A 26,904-nucleotide genomic window follows, 5' to 3' on the forward strand; every position below is an offset into this window, starting at 1 on the left:
TGAAGCAGTATGCAGAGTGATGTTCGACCGTAATTTCTGCACTGGGAATGGCCTTTTAAAGAATAAAAAAAAACTTATGCAGCTGAAATTATGGTATTTCTCATCAGGACTACATAAATACCTGAATGCAATCCTGGCTTATCTGCACATGCTGTGCAGTAACACTATTTAATATCACGAGAGGGCACCAGAGCCCATTTGAAAGGAAGTTATGGGTTATTTTCCTGTTGCAGCACCTCTATTGCTCCACTGATCACATGCGCAATTCTGTGCCAAAAACTAATAGGGCAGTTTAGATCATATGCTCACAGTCAACACACGCAGTCATAGAATTGCACACGTGAATCAGGAATTGTTTCAGCTTTTTTTTTAAACTAAGCCTTCCTCTCTGTAAGTTAAACGCAACAATTTATCCAGCAACTAAAATAGAAATTAAGAAACTTGGTAGCTTTTAACAAATATATTTGTGTAATATACATTTCCTGCTCAGGATTACCAAGCCTTTTTTCAGTCTAATCTGGGAACCATCAATTTTTAAGACTTGCAAGACAACTATGCTGCAACTGGGAGGCTCCTGTCTAGCCTGTGAAACTATTTCAGACATTCATGTTAAGGAGGATAGTAACACAGGATGGCTGAATGCAGAACCATTGTGCCTAGAAGAACCTGTGGTACTTAAAAGCACACAGAAAGCAGAATCTTGTGAAACACTGGACACTAATATAAAAGAGAGTAATTTAATAACTAATTAGATTCTCACATAATCTTTTATTACAGCAATGTTATGGCTCAGCAGCAACCCTGCAGACTTGAAAAACAGTAAAACTCCCAAAATAAAAGCATATTGTCTTAGGTACTAATTACATACATAGTGAGTACAATGGCCTATTTTCTTCTCCAAACTAGGAAAGTAACAGCCTAGGTCTTGTAAGTTATTTGGGGAACATACCCGACTGAATATAGCACTGAAAAATTAAAATACTTATTAGACATCAGTATAGCCACACAATTCCAAACTCTTGGGGAATGAAGTGTGCAGTTCATTATTCAGATAATCAATTAGCTATCATTTCTGATCTCATAAAACAAAGATCTCCAAACCACTGAGTAATATTAAGTTGTTTTACAGTTTAATTGAACCTAAATCCCCATGCCTAATCCACAGAGAAGAAAAGGCACAGAGATATAAAGGGGATATAGATCACCTAAAACAGAGCCTTACTAAGTTTCAAGGACACAAAGCATGTTAAATTACGGACTCCTTAACATAGGTAGCATATTTAATGTTAAGGAGAACGTGAGAAAACATTTAAAACTAGATCTAGGCACATTTATTTTGATAGCATTAGTCTGTTAGTATTTAACAAAGTACTTTTTCAATTATTTCTAATGAAGACAGAAAACATATCTACTGCACAGTCACTTATTTACATGCACCAGCAGTATTTTCTAGTAACACACATATATATGTATATAAACTCCTTAAACTTAATTTCTATAAAGTATTTGTTCACCTGTAAAAAAAGTAGCTCCATCTCATCCTCAGCTAAAAGTTTCATCTTCATATGGAAAATAGAATTACACGCATCTACGTATATTTTAGGATCCAATGCATATTGTTTATTATGCCTGGTTTACTGCAGCCCTACAGAGTAGGGACACAGGAGAGGCAATGCAAAGCTCCCCATACTGCCTTGCCAAGGGGCCTTTATCTTACCCAGAATGACCATCTCTGAAGGTAAAACATCAACCTGAACTGCTAACAAGCTTCGCTTGCAACACACAGAAAGTAATTACCTCCAAAAGCCCAGGTTTTAAAAATCCTACTCTACACTAAAACTCTGCTCTTAAAATGCTGCAATGTACCAAACAGGGTAAGGATTACCAATCTAAAAGGAATTTTATGACATCACAAAAACATTTCCTCTTGCAGTTCCTTGTACTTGGGAGTGAAAGGGTAGTTCAAATTCATGACCGTACTGCTCCAACTGATTACAGTAAAGAAGCAGTTACAGACAACTGACAAATCCCTTCAAATACAGGAAAACTTACACTAGCACAAAGTCATTAGCACATTCCTATTTTAGGATGTTGGATAAAAGTTGGTGAGAAGAGATAAAAACAGTAAAATATCACAAATTTCTTGTAAAAGGAAAATTGTTCTTTTAAGCTACAAATTGCAGCAGTGTCTGACAAAGGGGTTATAAAACCATGCACCCTTTCCCAGTGTTGTGCTCTAGATTCTGGTGGCTGAAACAGGAGCAACCGAGTTTGATGCCCATTTTAAAACAGGAGTTAAAACTTAGCTGAACCTGTTGATACAAGCAGGCAGGACAAGTTTGGAAGGTGGAGGGAGAGCTGCATTTGACAGGCATTATCAGAATATCAATGGAAACTGCATGCAGACATGAACTTACAATGTTGTTCTACTCTGAAAAGTGACCACATGATAACCATGCCCTTCTTAAATTACACTCCCTCTTGATTTTAGGTATTACTTCTCTTTTTGTGAGAAAGCTTCTATTTTTTATTTTTAATTTTTGTATGTGAGAAAATAACATGCTTCCAAGAGTGGCTGATGAACACATCAGAATAAATATAACAAGACAGACAATTAACTGCAGAAATAGTCTTAAACTCTGAGATGGTGCACTTTGAATGGAACTGTGCAAACATATGGTACAAGGCAGAAAGGCTAAAAAAAAATTACTATGTTTTTCTGCATTTTTTGTGAAAGCAAATATCTAAAAGATCTCCATTTCCAAATTTCAGGCTGATTTTGGAATGTAGCAAAAACTTTATCAGTAATCAAGTTCCACTTCACTTGGAAGATGAAGTGGACACATGAAAGCCAACAAGGTTGTGTCAATTTTCAGAGTACAACTGTATATTCTGGCTGTTACACACTGATTGAGTACATGATTTTAACAAGCTATTAGGCTTAGTTCACACTGCCAAACAGTTCAAAATGGGTCAAAATCAGTATTTAACAATTTGTGATGATAGAGGCAATCCTCTATACTGATCACAGCCTACTTTCTCAGAACTCAAAAAAAGTCTTTTAACATTTATCAAATGTGAAACAAATAAAACTTTAAATGTTTTAAATTTTAGATAATGCCTTCCAAAATTTGGTTGAAGTATAGTTTTCAGCAATATGAAAACTATGGTGAAAGTACTTTGAAAAGGAAGAAAGAAAAAGATTTCCATGATAACCCCATTGTCAGATGTTCAGAACTTTCTCAAAAGCCTCCATTTGGGCTGAAACTTTCCATGCTTGGTCTCAGCCCAAAGGTGCACTTTGCAGACCTGAAAAAGGAAAAAAGGTAAGTAAAAAAAAATAAAACGTGCTGAAACATCCCCTTGCCCAGTTTTACTTTGGGTATTCAGCACTTAACCTTGAAGGGGATACTGTACTGCAAATGTAATATATTTTAATTATTTAACCTTGTTATACAAATCACTCACACATTTCTCACTTAAGGTGTATTCTGGTAGGCATTTTTAAAATTTTTTCCTGTTTTATTTGCACTAAGAGAAGCATAGAGGATTAGGTTGCCTATTGCAAGCACGGAACTGTGCAATGAATAGTTACTGGAGCAACGGGCAACTCAATCTTGAATTATATCCAGTTTTACTGTATGTTTTTATAATCCAAATTAAATGATGGCAAGTATTTGCAGCAGAAAACAAAAAAATTATTAGGTAACCTCAGGTTAGAGGCATAATTTTCTAAATATACTGTATGATGTGGTGGGGTTTCTTTAGATTTTTTATTTATTTTTTTTAAAGAAAGGTTGAGCTCCCATGTCATCTAACTAGCCAAAAAAACATTTAAGAAATTATTATCGGCATTTCTTAAAAAAATACATCTGATAACAGAGAGCCACCACTGACAATGCCTTTGCCACTTCTTTGACAAATGCTTTTTTTTTTTTCTCTTTCCACCAGCTTGGTGATAAATTACTGTCTTCCTGGCAAAGTATCTGGACCATGAGGTTAACTGATTCAAAAATTACCTTTCAATACCTTTTACATTGAGAGCACTGCTCATTTTTCTACTTTATCATGGCAAGGGGCATTAATGAAAGTCAGTTCACTGTTAAACACATCTGTAAAATGTCCTTAAAGTGGTAACACATGGAAGGAGAAACAAAAATAATGCACCTTTGCTTGTCATACTGTGGAAACATAATAGAAAAAGGACCAATAATTCTTACTGGTCTCTCTACTGGGCTTCTGCAAGGGAAGAAAAATCAGTTGTTGGCACGATACTGCCAAAAGCTGAGTGCCCTCCACTGTCAAATCAATGAGCATCTGAATGTGCTCTTCACCCTTCAGAAATGGCCCCTCTTCATTACAAAACTGTTTAACAGCAAAGGTAATGTGACATCTCTTATGCAACACATATTTTACACATAGAAATACATACACACATACAAACAAAAAGTGTTTTTTTGTTTTTTTGTTTTTGTTTTTTTACCTAAATGCAAACTGGATGAGGATCCATGTGATGAAAGTGATGGCGGTGGCGTAAGTGAATGTCCTGGCGTTTGGCTTGGCAGAGGCATGCCTATTGGACTTGGAGAGGAGGAAAATCCCAGACTATTGTAAAATGGCTGCCCTATGGGTGCTAGGCTGCTACTAGATCTTTTGTACAAGTCAGAGCTAGTAGATAGAGAATCTCTCCTTGTGGCACTACTACTTGCAGAACTGCCAACTGAAGAAGAAATAAAAAGACCCTAATTACACAGTGTCAACTGAATAAAACCTATCCCCAACTACAGCTGGGCAACAACAGATGCGATCACAATAATTACAGCAATCGTTATGACAAAGACAATTACTGTGATAACCACACATGCTTTTAAGTAAATCTAAGTGGGTATAAACATACCACTGGCAAGTAATTTCACCAACGTCCATGTCTTTCAACATTTCACACTAGACTTCCCACAGTAATATTGCAGTACTCTGTTTTAAATGCTTGGCTTCAGGCTTTGGGACAAATATGGAATTTATAAGATCAGATTACACTGTCACTTTATAGAATAAATGATTCTAAAAATATTGCCACTACATTTGATAATTTTTTTTCCACCATAAATTATTAGTCAGACAGTGACACTCATTTCAGGAAAATTCTAGAAGTTGTTGTTTAAGGGTTCGCAAAATAATTTATATTGCAGTTCAGCTGTTTCTGAACTCCCTCATTTGCGAACCCCTCACCTGTAGGAAAAAAATGACTGCTTAAAATTCCTTATGAGAATTATGGCTCTCAAAGAAGTGTTTTGAAAAGATATTATAAACAGGGAATAGGCCAAGAAGAAGATGAGAAGCAGAGCAGAGATAGGAAAATTAGGTGAGAAATTAAAAATGTGATTTTACTGCTATCATTGTTTCTGAAATTCAAATTAGATTAGAGTCCTTGGATAACAGTGTATTAGTGAAGGACTGGTTATCCTGCACAGCATCATTCAGCAGGGCGATGAGCAGTCTAGGACAAATTAGGAGAACAATAAAAAGTTTTTAGAAATGTTAAATTCTAGTATCTGCTGCATAGTAGTGAAATATTTAACTAGAGTGCCTGTTTTAAACACTGGAACATTGTTACACTCATGAACCAAACCAAAATTACGGATATTTTAATAACAAGTATCTTTCTTAAACTGAATTTGGAAAATGGATTACTGCTATTGTCTACTTCAACTTAAAAAGAAAAGGTCCGAATTTGTACTTTCATAACCTTTATCCTTTTCAAGTACCTTCCTATTAAAGCTGGCAGCATGGACCAATATAAAGGTCGCTTGAAACTTCCCATTTTAAGACACTAATTTGTTTTCTCATAACATTAACAACTTGGCTAATATTTTTCATGGCAGAAACTTGCTTGGACAAAAATTTCTAATAGAACTTCTGTCTAAACACTGCAATTTCAGAAATACTGGCAAAGAAAGATGCTTTATCCTTACCAAAATAAACTAGCTACCTCTTTGAGAGGTTAATGCTTTAATGTACTCAGACCAAATATGCCAGCAACAGGAGACCTTCATTGTCACATGCTTAAACTGAGCTAAAAATCTTTGCAAAATCACAGTTCATCCAAGTTCAGCACAGATCTGCTACGGACTCATAGCTGAAAACTTAAACTCCTGACCCTAAACAGCATGTTGGAGATGGTTGGTTAAGGTTGTGCCTGCAACTGAACTTCAGTGTGCCATGTCAAAAACAGACTCTGAAACTGCTGTCCAAGATTCCACCTTGTGTTGGAAAGGCCCACGAAACAATGTGGAAAGGAAGTTTTCTATTTCAAGTGCAGGGGAGACAAAAGCCAAACACAAGAAGTAGACTACGGAGGAGAGAAAGAGGAAAAAAAGGAAGCCAGAAAGAGAAAGAGAGAAAGGTCAGACAAAGGAGCCAACAAAGAGACTGCAAGAAAAACTGGCAAGCACTTTCAGTGAGACTGAAGATGAGAAGAAAGCAGATCTGAAGAGAAGTTAGGCTGTAGAAGGTATATATGACTGTGGGGCAAAAGACTGGAATAGTACGCTGATGATGGGAACATCACACAGTACAAGTAGAAACAGAAACATACTTAGGAGGGGGAGGGAAGCAGGAGATAAACGTTGCCTGGAAACTGGGAAGGAAGACATACTTGAGGAGAAGCCAGAAGGAAAAGATACTGGACTAACTAGGCAAGGAGATTGAGAGTAAGAAACCAGAAGAGCAAATTAAGGCAACAGTTGAAAGAAATCTCATGCTTTGAGACCAGCTCTACAAGCTCTGGCTCAGTGAACCATATAAATGTTAATACAATGCTACACAATAGATTGTTATTTTTCCATCTTTCAGGGTTTCTTACTCAGCTAAATTACTGCAGCTTAATAAGTTACCGTGAACCAGCTGAGCTGCATGTTCACACACACAAGCAAAGCTCGCAAAACCCAGAAGATAATTTGCATTAGCTTATTCCTCTTCCCCCCTCTCTGAGCTAATGCAATTTCTTTACAGTTGTTACAAGCCAGGAGAAGGTATCTGGAAAGCTGCCATAGCTGATCTAATTCTTGGCTACCTGTTAAGCTGCAGTAACTTATCATCACGTACCTAAACCTTTAAAATGGAGTATGAATAACTTTATTATAAAAGAACAGAGACTGTAAGTACATACAGTCATTTATATGGTATGTTTGCTGCTTTCAGTTGTTACTTTGTTCAGTCTTTCAAGCTAGAACATGCTCACCTTTGCATTTTTTGCAGCTATTTTTTCCCCTGCAAAAACTGAAAACATAAGGGCAAAATGTGTTCTGCCATCTATCAGGTCTTCATGGCTATATTTTAACTGAAATTCAACCTTTTCAACACATTGTTGGGAGTTACAAAGAAGCTGAAACCTTGGCAGATGAAAAATAAAACTTGTTTTCAATCTGCCTCAATATGCATGAATACCGCTTAGTTTAAGTGCTTATCTGTGTAATTCAATTCATATATACATTCAGGTCAGAACTCTAAAAAATAAATATATAACCAGGAAGCACTTTTTAGTGGCCATTAGGGCAATTATAATTTATACTTGGCAGAAGGGCACTTTCAATATACTTTTATTCTAATAATACTACTAAAAATATTTCAGGTTTAGATAGCACCTTTCATCAGCACTTCTCAAACTGCAAAAGTGTAGGGTTCCTGCTTCCCTGTGCAAACTACCATGCTAGCTAAATCACCCTGGATACTGATGCAAGATTTCAGCATGTGCTCTCTGTGCTGAGGGCTTTGGACAAAGCTCTGGAACTGACCTTTGCTACAAGAAAAAGGCTTAATCTCCTGTGCCAGAAAAAGCTATGCTGATTTTCTTAAGTAGATAGACAACTAAAATTTGTGTTCTATGGAGATTCTTCAGATAATGCTGGATAAAACTTTCATTACTTAAATCTGTTCTATCTAGAGACCTTAAATAGGTGCACTGTATTAAACGTATAAATTTATTATCACTATCTACCACTGTAATGAAACTGTATCTAGAGTGAAACACAGCTGCTAAAGATTCACTGAAACCCTACAAGTACCTCAGGACAAGTTATATTTCATACTATACACTTGGATAGCACAATTTTGTAAATAAGATTTATTTGCTGTGGCATCATGGAAAATTAAGAAAACCTACACTACTTAATAGCCTCAATTTTTTTTTTTTTTTAATTGAACATGAGATGTTTTGAGTCTCCCCTTTAAAATCAAATATTGGATAGGATCAGTGTAAAAACCTGATTTTGGACTTCCTAGCATTAGTTTTGTTAAAGTAAATAATTTTTCCGATTATTTTATGAAAAAACAACACTGAGAAAAACTCTGTGTTGGTATGCAGTATATTTGATGTCACTAGTCACACTTACTTACCAAATAACAACTACCACGTCTTAACACTGAAGGGTTTGTTTTTCCTTCTCTTTTTTCTCCACCATACATTAAGCCATCTTGTAATAATTTTTTTTAATTACTTTCCTTAGGGCTAATTTTCCTTAATTTTGAAAAGAATACTGTTAGACTACATACAATTCCCCCAATTTCTACCCATCTGCAAGATATGTAACACTAAACATGCTCCACTGATTTCATTAAAGTATTAGTAATAAGAAGCAATTCACTGCTGTAAACTTAAGAGATTAATAGCAAAAGGAAATATTCTTTAAAAAAATATTTGTCTTGCCTTACTAAAACTGAATCTGAAATAGAAGAAAACCTACCTTGCATGTTTAAAAACTGTGTGAATACGAAATTTCTGCTTTAGAGTAGAAACATGATAGAATGATTTTATTTTTTTAAATACAGTAATTTTTTTTTTAATAAACAAAATAATATTTAGGAGCATCTGTTGAAATAATTAAAGGCCCCAAATGTGCACTGAGCTATTTAGGCTTAACTATGTATCTAGGATTAAATCTGCTAGAGTTAACAAGGACTATTCTTCAGTATGAAATATTTTTGTTTTACAAATACTTTACAAATGTTACGGAACAAAAGCACTTCAATATTAGATCAAATTTAGAAAATCATATGCTATTTAATTTGTTTGAAAAAAATAGGAATTCTTCTGATATGAAAGTTGGAAGAAAAGAATGCATATTTTCAATATCATAAATTGTTACTTTAACCACAGAATGAAGACTTCCTTGAAAACAAAAGCAGCTTACTGAAAAACAATAACAAACTTCTGGGGCAGAGTACAGTATGGAAAAGTATTTTGGAAATACCTGTGATACCTAAAGGATATTGTTAAAAAATGCATCTTGTATACAGAACCCAAGTGAATTTAGAAAACTCATTTATTCCCCTATATTTTGTTTTAAACTTGAACAACCTATTTTTGCATTCTTTTTAGAAATGTATGTGTATATATGATGCCTGATACAGACACATTTTTCTGCTTAACACAAAAATCTCACAGAATGTCCTCACTATATTAACAACCTACCTGATGAGCCAAATCCACCAAGTGCAGAGCCGATAGCTGCTCCTAAAGAGCTGCTACTTCCAAAGCCAAGAGATGTGCTTCCTGGTTGGCCAGGACCATGTGAAAAAAGAGAACTGCTCTGGGAGTTATTGGTCAAAGAGCTACTGCCATAAAATGAATTGGATTGTAGGCTACTATTTGTTTGCTGTTGCTGTTGTTGTGGCTGGGCACCAAGTGGCCGAAATAGACCGTTCGTGGCTCCCGCGAGATTGTTTGCTGTTCCTCCAGCTGAAGCAGCTGCAGCTGTAAAACACATGTTTTCAACCATAATTACTCTCTCGAACATTTCTGACTGAAAATGGACTATTCAGAACTAAATTGTATTTTCTTGAAGCCATCTTAAAACAAGCAGAAATTCACATATTAAAGGACTAGAAGAGACTTAACAGTATTACACAATCTTAATTACTCAAGGAAAAAATGTGAAGACAGCACATGTTTTAAGCTAATCAAGGCTGCAGAACTGTTAATGTAATTGAGGAAATTTTCAGTGTAAACATATAAGACATTACTGTTTACTGAACTTTTTATATCCAAAGTTGCAGTAGCAGAGTTGCAGCTAACAGTAATTCAAAGACATCTTCAGCTACTGTCAGAAGTGAGTTCTGCATTAAAAAAGAAGCTTACAGATTGACTTAAAATCTAATTTTCTGAACAGATTAAGTTAATTAATCCACGGTTAGTATTTTGGATTTTAATTTAACAAACGCAATAAATGTAAAGTAGTACTAGATCTCACAACTGGTAAAAAGAAGAAGGAAACTAGAGACTTTTGATAGAACTAATTCTCCTCTTTTGCTTTCCATTCTCTATATAACTTTTTCCTTGCCATACTTTTCAGGAGAAAATACTTTCAAGAGAAAAGCATAGCAAGGCTTCAGAGCAGTCCATCTTCTGCCAGGCCGAAGCAATGAAATGATGCTTCCTAGAGGACACCATTTAGGGGACTGATGAGAAGTGCATGTTATATGCATGGGGAGAGGAAGGAGAAAATGTTCCTATCTGACAAGTAACAACATTTGTAGAAACATGCCTGTGTATGTATGGGAAGAGGACTCTAAATTCCAATTAAAAATGGAAAACCACATCTCTGAGAAACAGCAGTCTCAGAGAACAGGAGGAGACAAAATAATAAAGTAAGCATGCACAGTATATCCCTCACAACTGGAAAACTTCACAGATGCATAGAAAACAATAATATCAAATACTAATCAACATTACTGTTAAGATTCAGCAGACAAGTGAAAGAAACCTCTGTGCAGGATCAAATATTTACCTGCTTGTGCTGCTGCAGAACTGATTAGAACAGGAGTTGAGGCCACCAATCTGACTGGTGCGCCAAGGCCAGTTCTCGCTCCAGGGCCTACTACTAAGGCACCAGTCTGATCGTAATAGGCAGTGGGAGCCAGTACTTGGTAGCCTACACAACACAGGAGACAAGGATTAGTAGTACAGATAGTCTCATACAGTCAGCATTTCTTCTCTCCTTGAAATATTCTAACCACAAACTACAGACCAGCATTTCTGCCACACTGTCTTTGAACATCAACTGGACATCAAAAGAAAAAGCAGTAAACAATGTAAAACACTGGGACAAAATCAGATTTAGAAATGCTTCAAGAAGTTTTTTACAACTAAAATAACTGCTAAAATTAGTTGTCTACAGTTGAACTTATTGCCAAGAATAAAATTTCTAACACCATAGTGAGAAGGTACAGGTACAACACAACTGACAGTACCTGGATCATCATCAAATCAATTTTTTTCAGCAGGTTAAAATACTCTCCTTTTCTTTTGTACTCCTTTGTACACGGAAAAGCTATTGAAATGTGCACAATTAAAGGGCTGTGCTAACTGCAAGTTTGGCAATTCCATACATTACTTAGCCACACTTAGAAGTCCATCTGCAAAAACACATTAGGAAAGGAATGCTGTGTGTGCACGAATACCTTGGACCAGCTTCTTTCACAGGAATAAAAGACTGTAATCCAAGAATAACACTTCATTCACTTGACAGTTAAGAATTGGAATTGATGAAGAAAAGGAGGAGGAGTTGAAAAAGGAGAAAAGCAAGCAGTAGGAAGGAATACAGGATACAATGTATGAGTGAAGAAAAGCAAAAGAGACAAAAGAAAGCCAAGCAAAAAACCTTTATTTAGAACAAGAGCAAGAGAATGAATTTGAAAGCTCTTGATCTTTTATAGTAAAGTAGATGAATTAGAATAAGAATCCCTAAAAAATGGAAGACAAGCTTCAATAATCTAAGAAAGGGTGCTGATATTTAAAATATAACAATTTCTAATTGTTAGACTGACTATTCTTATAAAGCAATAAAACAAAACCCAATGGAATTTCAGTATTCCTCCCATGTTCAAATATATACTAGCACTATTAAGAAAAAGTCAAGATTGCAAAAATCACACATCCATTTTTGCAAATGTAAGAAAGAAGATTTTGCATTCTATTTTAAGTCAGTTGTTCACATCAGTTGCCTTTATGCTCAAAACTAGGTCTAGCAGAGTTCTCTCTGAAATACATATGGACATGAACATAAAGAACTGCACTCCGATTTCAGGTAAGTACCACAATCACCAGCCTTCCAAGTCATATTTTCTCCCCGTCAATTTCTAAAACATCTCTGTAATCTCTCCTGCCTAGACACACTCCAAAAAAACAGCTGGAAACATCAACTGCCTTCTGGCCTGGTGGCTACAGTGCTCTTCAGGGAAGCTGGATACACAGGTCCAAATTCTCACACATTCAGAAAATCTGAAGATCTGAAGGAGACTCAGGTGGTACTGAACAGGAGAGGAGCAATAAAAATCCAGGTCTTTAGGTTCAATTCACAGTTCTGGAGGTGAATGCATTATACTGGTTATGAAAAATTGCCATTGCTATCAATCTAAACTTGTTTGTTCTCACTGCTCAGTACTTGTTTTGCATTCTAGGCACATCTACCTTCTCCTTCCCACCAACAACACAAGATGGTTTGTCTGAAAATTTGTCTAGTTAAAAGCAACCAACACAGGTTCTTACACTTGAATTGGTGCCATTGCCCCTTCCACCTACAAAAATATGCTCTGCTGCTCTACCCCATCATCACTAAAAGGTTGCTACATTCCCAAGGTGGGGAAAGGTGAGAAACTGCTGTCTGTTTTACGGTAGAGTTCCGTAGAGAACACAAAATATTAGATTAGTGACACAGTAGGAAAACTCTTTATAATACCATGTGTTCTGCACACATAAGCAATGTTTAATTACTAGTACCTACATAATTTCTGCTTTTATTTGTAGCAGGTTCAACTGATAATACCATGGCGGTTCTGCTGTTTGTTCCTGATGTATCATATAAAACCACTTTTTCAGAACTCAGAATTGGCTAATACTTACCAGTATTTACTTTGTCCACCTACCCTCTTCAAATGCATAAACCCATGGATAACGCTGCAACTGTGTAATTATAACTGCATAAAAACCCCACCAATTTTATGTTTACACCCTTCTGCTCACCTGAAACTAATACACAGCATTTTACCTGACTTCAGGCCCACAATGTAAACAAGCTTATTTTCCAATGCAACATACTTGGAGGGGAGCAGGGGAGATAACTTACACTTACACTTTGCATAAATTAAATTTATTGAGATTAATGCAGTTAATACATTAATATTAGATTTTCTAAAATAATTTATGTGTATGACTGCTAAATTAAAAAATTGAAGCAATTTGCCCTTGCTCTTTACATTACAAGATGCTCAAGCCCTCTTGATACTTCCCTGCCATTATCTGAACCTGTGATCCACAGACAGGACATTTAAAATAAGTAATGATAAGCTAGGTCAATAGCATCCAGATACCGTCTGTCACAGAGGTTCAAGCCATGCATGAGAACTGATGGGTTCATCTCTGTTTCCAATCTCTGAAATACATTCTGAACAAAACAGGCCTCAGCTTTCTACTTAAATCTACTGCAGCAAAGCAACATAGGACTATTTGCGAAATTGCTAAAACCTTGCTAAGTGCATCTGCAGCCCAAAAGGTATAAATTTTTTTGCTTTGATATTAAAAAAAATAAAAATTAAGAGAGACCATCTCAAATAAGATTAAATAACTGAAGAACAGCTCTCACAGCAAAACTTAAGTCTTTTCCTTTCCCTTCCTTTGCACTGTTCCACAAACTGTGCCTCATCCCAGAAAGGTGAGCACAAAGATAGAAATGTCCCCTGCCTTTTCGTTTGTCAAAGATAAGGTGGTGACTTGGCAGATCTCCCCTCTAATTCCCTCTCTTCCAGTTTCAGTTTTTATTACCTTTCATCACATCATCATCTCTCCCTGTGGCTGGGCAATTTCCCCGCCAAATCAACAATTATCAAAGCTCACTTCAGTGCCTTCAAATTCAAGTTCATTCTGGTGTTCCCATGCAGTCAGAAAACTAATACATACTGTTTCCTAATCAGTTCCTAATCATAGCTTTTATTTTAGAGTTCAACTGTTCTATCTACACTTACTGTCTCCCTAGCAGCAGGGAATATGAAAGTAAACAATCTAGTTAATCAATATGGTGTTTTGCTAAAATGATTTCTAAATGTCTCCAGAAACCACGGACTCTGAAAAACTTTCTGATTCTTATCACACAAACCTTGAATATACTTAAAGAATGAGAAGAAATCTGTTTTCTTGGCTTATTCAGCTCATCCTTAGTGTTGCACTTACCCAATCAAGTAATGCAACTTCCCTCAGTGGTGACATCCAAATGCATGTCAGTTTGTCACTTCTCTCTGCACAATTTAACAGATGTGACACTTCTAACAGCAAACTCAATTACCTGCCCCTTTTAAAAATGCCATCCTCTCCCCTCCGCAACTTTCTTTCTCCAAAACCTGAACTCCCATAATCTTTTGCTTGTTCTAACACAGACATGCACAGCCTTATCTCTGCACATCCTCTCACAAATCAAATTCAGAACTTAGTATCCAGCCAGTAAACCATTTATACTTTCTATAACCACTATAACTTTGCCTATACTGTAACTCCCTGTATACTTGCCATAATGAAATTTGACTTCTATTTCATACTACCCACTGCAATGTCACACTTCAAATTCCTCTAGGTAATAAAACCAAAACCCGCTATGCCAATAGATAGAAATTGTTAATTTTAATGCTTTAAACATGGGGTTTTTTTCCAGACTATTCACTTTACATGCCCACCTGCAAGCCAGATGCACGACAGTTTTACTGTGTGAATTACATAAAACTAAGTTGTATCTGACCTAGTCAGGGCAGTCAATGGAGCCTCTGGAGGGATCTGGCTGACCTGCTGTTATAGACATCTATTTTAGGGTAAGTTGAGCAGCTCTGCAGCCTCGGTACAGCAACTGCACAAGGGAGATCTCCACTGAGTACAATGACTCTTTAGATACCTGAGGTCACAAGTAGACTCTCGACTTTGGATGATTAAGGCAAGTCTAGATCTTGCCTGTGACAAGGACTGGTTTTATTGGTAAGAAGAATGTATACTGATCATACTATGAAATTGGGAATACCATCTGACTCTCTCTTGTACATATATTCAAGCAGAAACACTCTTTTTAAAGAATCTTTGTTACTGAATCATTTGCTCAATTAGGACAGGAAGAATTTTAAATGGAATTGTGTAATTCCAATGCAAAATGCATTTCACATTTAATGGTTTTAAAAAGAACCTGAAGCTTTACCTCATATCAGACTTCCAGTACCCAGAGGGGCCTACAGGAAGGCTGGAGACTTTTTACAAGGGCATGAAGTGATAGAACAAGGAGGAATGGCTTTCAACCGAGAGTGGAAGAGTGTAGCTTTGCGTCAGATATTAGGAACAAATTCTTTACTGTGAGGGTGGTGAGGCACTGGAACAGGTTGCCCAGAGAGGCTGCTGACACCTCACCCACCCCTGGAGGCTTTCAAGATCAGGGTGGATGGAGCTCTGAGAAACCTGGTCTAGTGGAAGGTTCCCTGTCCATGGCAACGGGTTGGAACGGCATGATCTGTAAGGTCCCTTCCAACACAAACCACTCTATCATTCTACAATTTTCTGAAAGGAAACTTAGCAGTAACATTATGTGAAAAATAACCTGGATTTCAGACACTTTCTCTCTGCATGTAGAATGAGACAGGTATCTTAAGCAATACAGGAATACACCTCCCGAAATAATTTACAAAGAAACCCTTGAAATACCAAACTTGAAAATAAAACAGTCAAATAGTTGGGATAACATGAATTCCATGAAGGCTGTGACAAGGAGAAAGCAGTTCAAATAATCTAAGGACATCAGCATGGACAAGCTGAACAATATACTCTCACTTACTAGCTCATGGTGAAGCCAAACTACAAATATTCTCTCTGTAAAGAATATTCGGAAGCTTGAAACTCAATTTGGACCTTCACCTTCTTGTAAAACATCTTAGTCCATTGAAACGAATTCCACACTTCTTAATCTTGTTTATTACATTACATGTGTTGCTCAATGTTTGCTATCTGGGATTCACTGAATCACATTTTGGCATCTAGATGTTATTTAGTAATCTTGACTTAATTTTATAGTAAGGTAACAGCAAAAGGCACCTCTGGAGAAAAACTCACTTTATGCTAAATCAGGAAACTAAAATAGAGGCAGACAAATCAAGAGGGAAAGTTCTTCCTTCTCTTTGCTTGCTATAAATGGAGCCCAAGCATCTCTCTCAAATGCAGATATCAAACCCAGCAACAAGATTCCCACATAAAAAGGCTTTCATTCATTTCCTCATCCTGCATCTTTCTCACCCTAAAAAGGGGAATCACCAGCATTCCCTATGACTCATTACAAACCCATGTGACGATGACTGAAAAAAATAAATGTCATTATATTTTGATCTCTATTCCCTGTAACAGTGTGGTTGGTAAAGCTGAAGTCAGTTTCACACAATTCCTATTATAGAATAGTATGAAATATATTCAAAAGAATAAAGTTCTTCTCTAGCCATTCAGACGTCCAGCATCAGATGGGATAATGCAGCAACCTACAATGGAAACTGAACAAAAAGGCTCCTGCCCTCACAGAAAACGTTTTGGGGCTTGTGGAAGAGGAAAAAAGTCTTGAAGTGCCTTTGTCAAAGGACAGGCTCTTGCACTACTGAGGTTTTGTATTTGACCACTCAGTATTACTTTCCATAATCCACCTGGAGTAGGGGGGCTTTTTATAGGTTTTAAGAGTATCTTAAAACAGATACTCCAAATCCAAAGAACTAATAAGTAACTATAAACAAACACACACCACACCCCCTGTAAAAAATAAAAAGTATAGCTAAGCCTTTGAGGCTTGTGCAAATATGCTTATTATATCCCTCACATGCCTCATTGTTTGCAGGCCTTATTTACTGTTTTGGTGAGGTGCAGAGGTAGCACTTGGCAGCTGATAGGACAGCACTTTGCTGATTCCTCATTATAGGAGAAAGATGATAAAAGCTGAGGATAACTACTGCATGAGAAGAAATAGAAATTGCAGTTATAAAAGAAAACAGACAAGAAAAACACAATAGCCAGTCAGTTCTGCAGCTAGAATCTAAAATGTGCTCATGGGAAGTCAAGTGCACAGTGCAGCTCCAGAGCATGCAGCAAACAACTCTGACTTCTCCAGGCTGCAGGGCATCTCACAGTGGTGCTGACCAAGGAGAGAACCTGTACAGGTCAAAGGAATGCATCAACACTGTCTAAATTATGTAAAAACCTTAGCTTTCATACTGAAGAATGGCCAAGTACACTGAAATTCCTCTTACTCAGGTAACTGTATCAAACACTTAGAAGTGAAGCTGAACTTCAAGCTAACCATTCCCCAACACATGAACCATTCCTCAGTAAGTCAGAAACCATGCACGCTAAAAGGATCTGAGGCTCCAAGCTTTGAAGTGCTTCCAAGCATTTTGTGATCCTCAGATATGATCAAGCAGTCATTTTCTTTTAAATTTGCTAATTTTGGATTCTTTATTTTAGATATTATTATGTCCCAAATAAAAGTTCTTCTAGCAAAATATTTCCTGTTGCAGAGGAACGAGGTAACACATGACTTTTTAAGACAGCATATAGTTGCTTCGTTATATATGAAATTAGCTTGCAAAAATCTATGATATTCCATGTGCATACATTTATAACAGCAAATACAGAGAAAACACTCCAAATAAATGCTAGAGGAGTTTCTTGTTCTCTAAAAATACTGTGCCTGTATTTTAAATCAACTGAACAACATAAAATGATAAAACTCAATTCTAAGCAGCTTATCATAAATGTAATAGGACTTTGTTAATCTGTTACCTAATAACACCAATAATGTTACTTTCAGTGAGTCTCTTAATCCACAGATAACATACAGACCTGGCATGCCTGTAGCAAGACCCTGACCAAAAGCCAAAGCTGGATTTGCTGCTGCAGCTGCTGCAAGTGACTCTGCCTGCTGCCCTTGCTGCCCCTGGTTGGGAGTGAGCGGGCGCTGAGTTGCTCCAGCTCGCAGGACCTGGAAAAGAGACACAACACCCCTTCCTTAAAAGGTAAGGAAATGAATCTATTATGTGCTAACAAAGGTCTAGAACAGTTGCTTTGATGCCTCTCAGCTCTGATTTTCATTCTGGGAATACTGCACCTTGTTGGTTTCAAGGACACACACATACAAGGAATAAAAGGTGTATACTATTTTGCTGACAAATGTGGCCATAAAATACCTGCTCTGCTCTGGACAGCAGGACTCAGGTATGTTCCATCAATTTTAATGAGAATAAAGGAAGGAAGAAAATCTGTAAGAGTGATACATTTTATGACCTACATTACTTATTAACTGAACACCTGACCTTCCTTGATAAACACATTTGTTTACATTACTTCCAGGCAATTGAATGATGAATATTTCAGCACTTGTAGTAACTTGTCTAAATAATTAACACTCCACTGCCAACAGTGCTGTAAATAATGCACCCACTAAGTTTTAAAAATTCACATAAGACTCCATCACCATGCAACACAGGCGTATTTTACTATGTTCTGACAGCAAATCTCCGGGAATCTGATTGAAAAGCAATCTAAATTCTTGCAACCACTCTATTTCTCTTGCCTAAAATCAACTTTTTCATGTCCAAAATAAGGGAGAAATACAATTCACAATATATTCCCACAAAGAAATGTATATGTAATTTGCATAAATTGGATATTAATTTTATAGAGAACACAAAAAGACACTGCAGAGATGATATACATTTAGTTACCAATGCAGGTCACTGATAAAAACATTCAGTAGAAAGAAATATCCACCTGAATATAAAAACAGTGAGGAAACCCCTGGAACTGCATGGTATCTCAGACTTCTTATATCACATTTCTAAGAATGGCACTGAAATCAACCATATTGCTGGTAAAAAATTTGAAATATTTACATTCTTTCAAGTGTAAAGTTATTGTAAAATTTAGGGTTTTCCTTTATCAAAATTGCCATTTATTGATACTGAAATATCATAAAACAGTTTAAAAATGCATCCAGAGTAACAATAGAAAACTAGCATTGTTTTAAAAATCCCAAAACATTCTTGTAACAATTGCTCACTCTTGCTTTACCAAGGCAAAAATAGCATATGGCACATAGTGATCCTGAATTACAATTATTATCACTGAAAAATAAGATGGGCAATCCTTCCTCCCTATGAAGCAACAAAACTACTGCTAACACCTTTATTTCCCTACTTTTTTCCTCACTTTTTGAAGAGAGTAAAGTGTGTAACATTCAATTTTCCAGCTAATTTATAAAAACAAAGATCAAATTTTCCCCCAAGCTTAAAAGAAACAATATACTCCTAAAATTACCACAATGTATCTTTTCATCCCCTCATGTCAGTTTTCTAGATTAAACTTTACAGTAATTTACTACACAGGAAGCATAACTTACACACGTAACAGCACAGCAACCTGAATGAAAGGAACAATTTCTATGCTTACTGTTTTTTAAAACGAGACTGCAAAATAACTTTAATATGGCGTAAAACAGTGAATCGGTAAGAAAATGGAGAGGTTTTAATATTAATTTATTGTATGCTAAACACATAATCTGAAGTATGTAGAATTTCCTAGCAGCTGACCCTTACACACTGAAATGTTAGGGTAAGGCACCTCTGCTTTTCATGCTGAACATACCGGCTGCTGTCCCTGCTGGGCCTGGGAAGCCGCTTGCTGATTTGCTGTGGTATTTGCTGCTGCAGCTTGCTGCTGGAATAAATTGGCTGGATACACCCCCCATGGAACACCGTAATATTGAGGCGGAACCACAGCAGGACCTAAAACCAGAAAGCATGATTATTCCATCTTGTGCAGCTGCTGAAAACACTGTTTGTAGCATCCCTCATTGATCCATCTTCTCAATGTCAGAAGAGAAATCAGTATTAAAAAGAAAGAATTCCCCTATTAGCTAAAATGACACATGAATACAAACAGGTTGATTTAAGAAATTTTCCTCTATGAAAAAATTAATACCCTTGTGAGACTCAGATGACAAAGAAAAACCTGAAAGCATTCAGAGTCTGTGTACCAAAGAACATTCAAAATCAGTTTTCATGGTTGGAAGAAAAGATCATTTCAGAACACCACAGAACGAACAAAATTTATCCTCCTGATAGTGTTGTACTGAGACTTTGATCACCTGTGATTCCTTCACTCTGTATGATGTCTTTGCTTATAAACACAACTATTGCCTTTGCCTCCCCCTGCATACTACATGATGCTCTTCAAAGTGGGCACGCTTAACTTTTCCAGTTTATCGATGAAGAACCTGTAGAAGAATAATCTCTCTGTATCATGGCATTGTGCATATAATGCATTATGTATACTTGTCTTTTAGTTTTTCCTACTGCCTTCCCTGTGAAGCCACCACGTGGAAACAAAGGTGGTTTTTTTTAAAATGCCACGCTCAAGTCTGAGCACCAGCTGGGACTTGAATACTCAATAGTCATGTTGTGGCACAGTGATATCTAATAACTTTTTAAGAGCTTTTCCTGGGCTTGGAGTTTCTCTGTTGTCTGGGACTTTTAGCATGCTGGAAACCATCTTTATTCTCATGCCTACTGGGAATGAGAAAGCCTGGAATTAGAAAATTAATGCGCCAAGTAAAAACATACAAGAAAAGGTTAGCTGTCTCATCTTTTGAAAATAACACATACTATCAATGTCAGATGCACCTTATCAAGGATAAACACTTTTAGAACAGAAAAAAAGCCCTAATTTTGTATATGAAAGCCCAGTGGCAAGAGAAGCTCGGAATCCACATATAAAAAACTGAAATCTTTTCTATTTTAGTAAAAATTTTCAAAATGTCAATATTAATTTTCCTACAAGTCTCTCCTTCCTAGAACTGCATCTGCAGAGAATAAACAGGACAGATTTCACTTTTTTCTATTTTCATTTAGGTGAATTATCAAGACAGACACTTTCTAGTGTTCAGTTACCTGCTAGGGTGGCTGCTGCAGCTAATCCAGCTGCGGTGTACGGGTCAGTCCCTGGAGGAGCAGCGCTGATAATATATGGGTTTGGCACAAAAGCAGCTGGGGCCAAGCCTGCAGAGAATACGCCTGCTGCAGTAACAAATAGAGTTTCATTACAGCCAACATTCTTAGCAAGCATCATCATATTCACACCACCCAAACCACACAGCCTATCTGTTAAAATCAGAACTGCCTGTACTTTGGAAGCTTTTGAGAGCAGGTACATAATTACAGAAATCAACACTTCTATGTCTTCTCACCAGTCCTTTCTTACTTATCCCAAGGCCTAACAGCTTTGTTTTGCTGGATCTACAGACTCCAAGGAGATTTCATCTTGTATGTGTCTATCCACCCTAATGCATAAGGGATTATTCAAAGTGGAATTTATCTGGCCCAACTTAAAACTATCCGAAAATTACGCTGGTCTCGCAATGAATTCTGTAGCAGACAAGTCATGTAGTGTCTAAAGTGAATCAGCCAGATGAAATGAACCACCTGCTAGAGACAAAATCTCTCTTCACTGACAATTAAGAAAAAAATTTAACCACATAGTTCAAGTCAGATACCTAGCTTTTAAACAGCCACTTACAAGATGCTATTCTTACTTCCAAGAATCGTAATTTGATATAGGAATTGTAATGGAAGGAGACAACTGCAGAAACTCGGGCAAACAAAGCATTGCTACCCAGTTTCCCCAGTCAGTCAGGTTCACACACTATCCAACACTGAGTCAGCAAATGCTGCAGCAAGGCACATCAAGCTATCCCTCCTTCCAAATATTTCTTGATACATTTCTATCAATATGCACATCAGAAGGGGCTGCATTTTAAAGAGGAAAAATTCAGCTGACTACTCAGTCAGCACTTCATACAAAGTAGAGGCTTCTCTGCAGTTCAGAAGTCAAAGACAGGACTTGTGGACTCACACAAACATCTCAATCTGCCATGATTCCAGCACTCAGCCTGTTTTCATCAGCTACATAACAGTAAAGAGCTGCCATCTTTCAATCCCAGCTATAGGCTGCTGATCCCTGTCTGAGCAGACCTCCCAGTCTAGCTAAACAAGCTGGTGGGAAAACTTATTTGCAGGAGAGCGTGGACACATACCACTGGAGATGCTTCCTACTTCTGCTTGCCCTTCTGATCCTGAGAACCCTTTTTTCCTCACAGAGGAAAGAGATTTGTGCACACACCTCAACAGACCAGTGAACTGGAGAGTGAAAATCTTTAAACCCCAACTATCTCCCTTCCTTAAACAAGGAATTGCTTCCATGTATGTTCCAACCTGCCTCACCCTAAACACTGACAGCTTCCCCACAGCAGAAGATAAAATTGCTGTCACTGAAATAAAGCCTCCTTGTGGAGTTGTATGCATTTAACTAACTCATTGAACCACAGGGACAGAAAAAAAAAGCCTATTAAAGAATTATCTTCATCACAAAGGTACCTGCAAGAAGAAAGAGCTATCTGTTTAAAAGATGCCATTAGAATTAGAATTGCTTATTAGTTTTTAGTAAATAAAGCTAGTGTTTCTATTACTGCTTATAGGAGTCAGTATTTTTAACTTTTACTCTCATCAAAATTCAACTACTATGCAACAGAAGCAAATATAAGTATTATTTCTTTGTATAGAACTGTTCAAAGGGGAAACTTTACAACAGAAAACTTCCTCTAAGGACAGGACAGTCCTAGGCAGTCATTCTGAGCAGTTTTCATGAGAACCACTACAACAGGAAAAGAGATCAATATCTGTTTGAATTAGAAGACTGGGGGTAAACTGAAAGGATTCTATACAAGCAACACACCCACTTTTGTCAGAGACACTTGCTGTACTGTACAGAAACCTTACCTATGTGTGGCTGCTGAGCTGCAGCCAGTGCGTATTGCTGCTGCTGGGCTGCTGTCAACTGTTGAACAGTCAGAGCATTAGTCCTCTGGAAAAGCTATTGGAAAAAAAAAAGCATTTCAGTTTTCAAAAGACAAGACTATAATATACTTGGATTTTCTTACAAAAAAAAAATTTCAAAGCAGGCTTCTGTAATAGTAAGTTACTAAACTAGAAAATTATGCACCAATATTCTTCTAGATTAATTACAGTTATTTGCCCTTGACTAAGTCACAAGCAAAATAACATTAAATGCATTGTATATTGAAATGACTGATTATCAAGAGGATAATCAACAACTTGAAGGATCCACTTGCCACAGTCCACTACTCACCTGCTGCTGAGAATTGTAGTCAAAAAGTCCTACAGTAGCTCCTGAAGAGTCCATTTGTACCTGATTGCCAGGATAGTCAAACTGTAGAGAATCAAGACCAACTTGTTCCATGGCATCTAGATTCTGATTTTCTGGATTTGAAAATTCTTCTACCAGAGGCTTGTGGGCTGTAGGATTGGGAAGTGGACCTAATCCTTCTGTGGTGCTGGGATTGGGGCCCAGGCGTTCAGCTACTTCTGTTGGGGAGGCCTGTCGACTTCCAGGGGTACGACTGTTCAGAAGAAATTTAAGATAGATTCTTCAGTCTTAAATAAAGCTGTCCATGGACTGAGTACAGTATTTCTACTTTAAAAGCAGCTCTGAACTCAACAGACTTTACAAAGGGAAGTGACGGACTCATTTTAACATTTTCAACCAGCATGCACTGATAGCTCAAGATAAAGGACACATTTAACTCTAAAGCATAATTTTATTAATTTTTTTTAAGTTTAAGACTGACTATACAGCTTTTCAAACCACTTGTGAGAAAAACAAACTAATCTGTGAGGCTGTTTTGAATCAAACTGAGTGAACTGTGGTCATCTGTAAATTTTGGGATGTCTCTTCATTGTATTTTGGGAGTGATGTGAAATGTACTAAAGAGAAATTTAAAAAAAAGAAACAGCTAAGGGCATCTCACGCCAAAGAAGAGAAAGACACAACAAAATTTCAGTTGGAAAAGACAAACATAAAATATTGTAAGTATTTCTCCACACCTGAAAAGCAAACTATATATTTTTACCTTGAGTAAAATGAACTAATAACCACTTCATTTAGCATTTGACTAAAACATTTCATTTCCTGCACAACTCATTTAATAGACTATACTACACTGATGATTGATGGGAAAAAAGTGTTCCTAATATAATCCTGAATATCATGTACAGTATCATAGATATATTATTATATATAAAAGCTGAATTGCTCTCTCATCTGACTGACTGACTACCCACTGACTACAATGTGGGAATACAATGGGGAATTTCTGTGCACCTATGAACACCTACAGGCAAACACATGAAGTGAGGTGTCAACAGAGTCACATCCTAAACAGATTCCAAACACTGTATTTGGTTAGATTTAGGTTGCTTTAATTTGGAGTGGTACCCCACCTTCTGTGGGAGGCCATATTGTTTAGACTATCGTTTTTTATTGGCAAAAGTCTAAGTTAACTACTAGGAAAGAGTTGTGTGAGAAAATCTATGATCCTTTAACATTACTGTGTTGGCAGAACTTCATGATTATGTATTGTTTCTCAGGAAATGTAAAACTTTTAGTTAAGTTTGCTTTACGTGTGAAAACTGGGCTCAAAAATCAAATGCCATCTTGCAGGAAGAACCCATGTTTATTCCAGCAGTACAGTGCCAGACCAGTTTGCCGTACTGCTAATTCTAGGACAGAGATATAGCCTCAGTACTACCTGTTCTGCTTCCTCTTCAGGGCTCCAAAGCCAAAGTATCTGTTCCTCACTGAAGCACATGACTACTGCAAAGCAATCTGCTAGTACTCATGTAATGGCTGGTAACTCTGAAGTCTGTACAGCCAGAAGTCAGCCTTCTCAGGAGTTTATTACAACACTGTATGGTTCAATACTCTGGACAAAATATTTCAAAGAAAGTAGTGTTTTTTTTACTAGAGGTTTTTTTAATGTAGCAAACAACTCATGACAATTGTCTATAACATGCTAGCTTACCATCTAAGTATCCTAGCAAGCAACCATGTCTTGCTCAAAACTTGAGTTTAAAGCCATTTAATACTTCCTATTTTTGCCAAGTGAAATACAGTATCAACAAAGTGAAGAACAAAAGGAAAAAAGGCAGTTATTTCAGTACATACTTTAGTTTAAAAATGCTACAAGTACAATAAAAATACAAGGAGGAGGACAGGATGAAGTTTCTTTGTTAATACTTATGGTTAGCTAATATAGGTTGCTCCTTATATTGGTGCTGTTCTGTTGCTATAGTTAAAGTTGTGTCAATACTTCAATTATAAACCTCTGTTTGGAGGGCTCTATACCACCACTTTATATGGCCCTTTTCAACTAGATGGCGCTTTTTTTTTTTTTTTTGAGAGAGGTTTACTGGCTTTGGATGCTTTTTTGCACTTGTGTGTTTTTTAATAACTTCTCTCTTTAAATAATACAGAAGGTACTTTACAAATACCTATTTCAAAATCGAAATAGATACTGGTAAAGAGAAGTGGGACACAAGTTATTCTGCATTTTTGACGTGTAACATTGAAGGTAACTTTGTTTATTGTGCATATTGCAGCACGCATCTGAAAGGAGCCAATGTGAGCTCTCTGGTATGCTTGGTATTAGATTATGTTATTTTCAATGATACGTCTTGAAAAGTTGACTTGAAGAATCCCTCCTTAGCCTCGGGTAAATACATTTTTTAAAGGGTAGGAAATACTTACGTATGGGATTCAAACATGCATTTTAATATACTTGTTCAGTAATGAACTAATGAAACCACAACGATTTGGTCATGTTAATCACATTAATACAAATTTATGAGAGGCGTTCTAGTTCTCTATCTTGTTAATTCTTCTGTATGACACTTACAAATGTATCACAGTCATTCAAAAAGAAAGATTAGCCCTTAAAAAATACCCAATTTAAAATGCAGTTTAGTACTAGGAGAAAAAAAAAAACCAACAGACTGGCTGTGCTGTCATGTAAGAGTTCACTGTTCAAAAGCTTGAGCTCAGTCCAATCTTTTTTTCCCTACAAACACAACCAAACCACAACACCATTCTGTAGGTGACATTTACCTATATGAATAGGAAAATACACTGTTCCACCTTAGTCAAAGATATGGTTTCTAAAAAGACTTATGGGGAAATGATTAGTTGTGTTAGGCTGTGGTATCCACTAGCAAAATCAGAAGGAAAGTTAAAATTCTGTAGGACTTACTCTACAAGAACAATCAGATGCAAAAGTTAAGATTATTAAAAAGAAGCAGAGAGAGAAAGAAATTTAGTTTGACATTAATAGTGTTAAAGTTTTCATCCCTCTTTAATTCACCACATTCAAAAGGTACCCATTTACTTTTAATAATTACTATGTTAAGATGAATTTGTCTCATGAGAAGTGACACACACATTAATGACATCCTAAGAAACATGTGGCACAGTGGGAAAGGGAGGACTTGAGGCGGGGAGAATCAGTCTGCAGCTGGGTAATGTTTAAAGCTGACACACAAACCAGAACTGTAATAATGCCCTTAAGAGACATGCTTGTCTTCTTGAGAAACAGTTAAAAGCTTACTTAAAATCTTTGCAATCGGCATCCATTCCATTTGGCAAACCTCTGCCATTTATTTTAGTAACATCCTCATCATCTCCTTGTTTAAGATCTCTGTTTTTGTCCTCCTCAAATGGAGAAGCCTTGCCTTTCTGATCTCCTTTCTCAGGTCCATCTGTTTCAGCATCTCTAGTGCCCTGAGGAAAAAGAATCTGTTTGATTCTGAATATTGAACAGAACACAATAGGAGCACCACAAGGTGACCTAATTCTACACTACAGTGCACGTAAACAATACAAACAGTTTGCTGTCAATGAAATTGCATTTGGTGGGTAACTTGGTCATCAAGTTTCAACCACATGCAATTAAT

At 36.8% G+C, this 26,904-nt stretch overlaps 1 protein-coding gene across 9 annotated transcripts in view; it reads right to left on the reverse strand.

Moving 5' to 3' along the window:
• The window catches only part of PUM2 (pumilio RNA binding family member 2), a 75,114-nt gene that overhangs the window by 12,179 nt on the left and 36,031 nt on the right, over positions 1 to 26,904 (reverse strand). For 4 of the 9 annotated variants that reach the window (XM_085056953.1, XM_085056952.1, XM_085056949.1 and 1 more), the window contains 9 exons: positions 26,559 to 26,731; positions 23,249 to 23,519; positions 22,879 to 22,972; positions 20,995 to 21,120; positions 19,691 to 19,830; positions 17,891 to 18,029; positions 10,785 to 10,928; positions 9,470 to 9,751; positions 4,484 to 4,720 (listed from right to left, as the gene is read on the reverse strand). In XM_085056953.1, the coding sequence (XP_084913079.1) occupies positions 4,484 to 4,720; positions 9,470 to 9,751; positions 10,785 to 10,928; positions 17,891 to 18,029; positions 19,691 to 19,830; positions 20,995 to 21,120; positions 22,879 to 22,972; positions 23,249 to 23,519; positions 26,559 to 26,731 (1,606 nt within the window). The remainder of the gene's footprint in view (positions 1 to 4,483; positions 4,721 to 9,469; positions 9,752 to 10,784; positions 10,929 to 17,890; positions 18,030 to 19,690; positions 19,831 to 20,994; positions 21,121 to 22,878; positions 22,973 to 23,248; positions 23,520 to 26,558; positions 26,732 to 26,904) is intronic. The other 5 variants (XM_085056950.1, XM_085056948.1, XM_085056955.1 and 2 more) reach the window with 3 other exon arrangements.

The sequence above is a fragment of the Lichenostomus cassidix genome, chromosome 3, assembly GCF_008360975.1.
Source record: "Lichenostomus cassidix isolate B80296 chromosome 3, HeHo_3.0, whole genome shotgun sequence".
NCBI lineage: Eukaryota > Metazoa > Chordata > Aves > Passeriformes > Meliphagidae > Lichenostomus > Lichenostomus cassidix.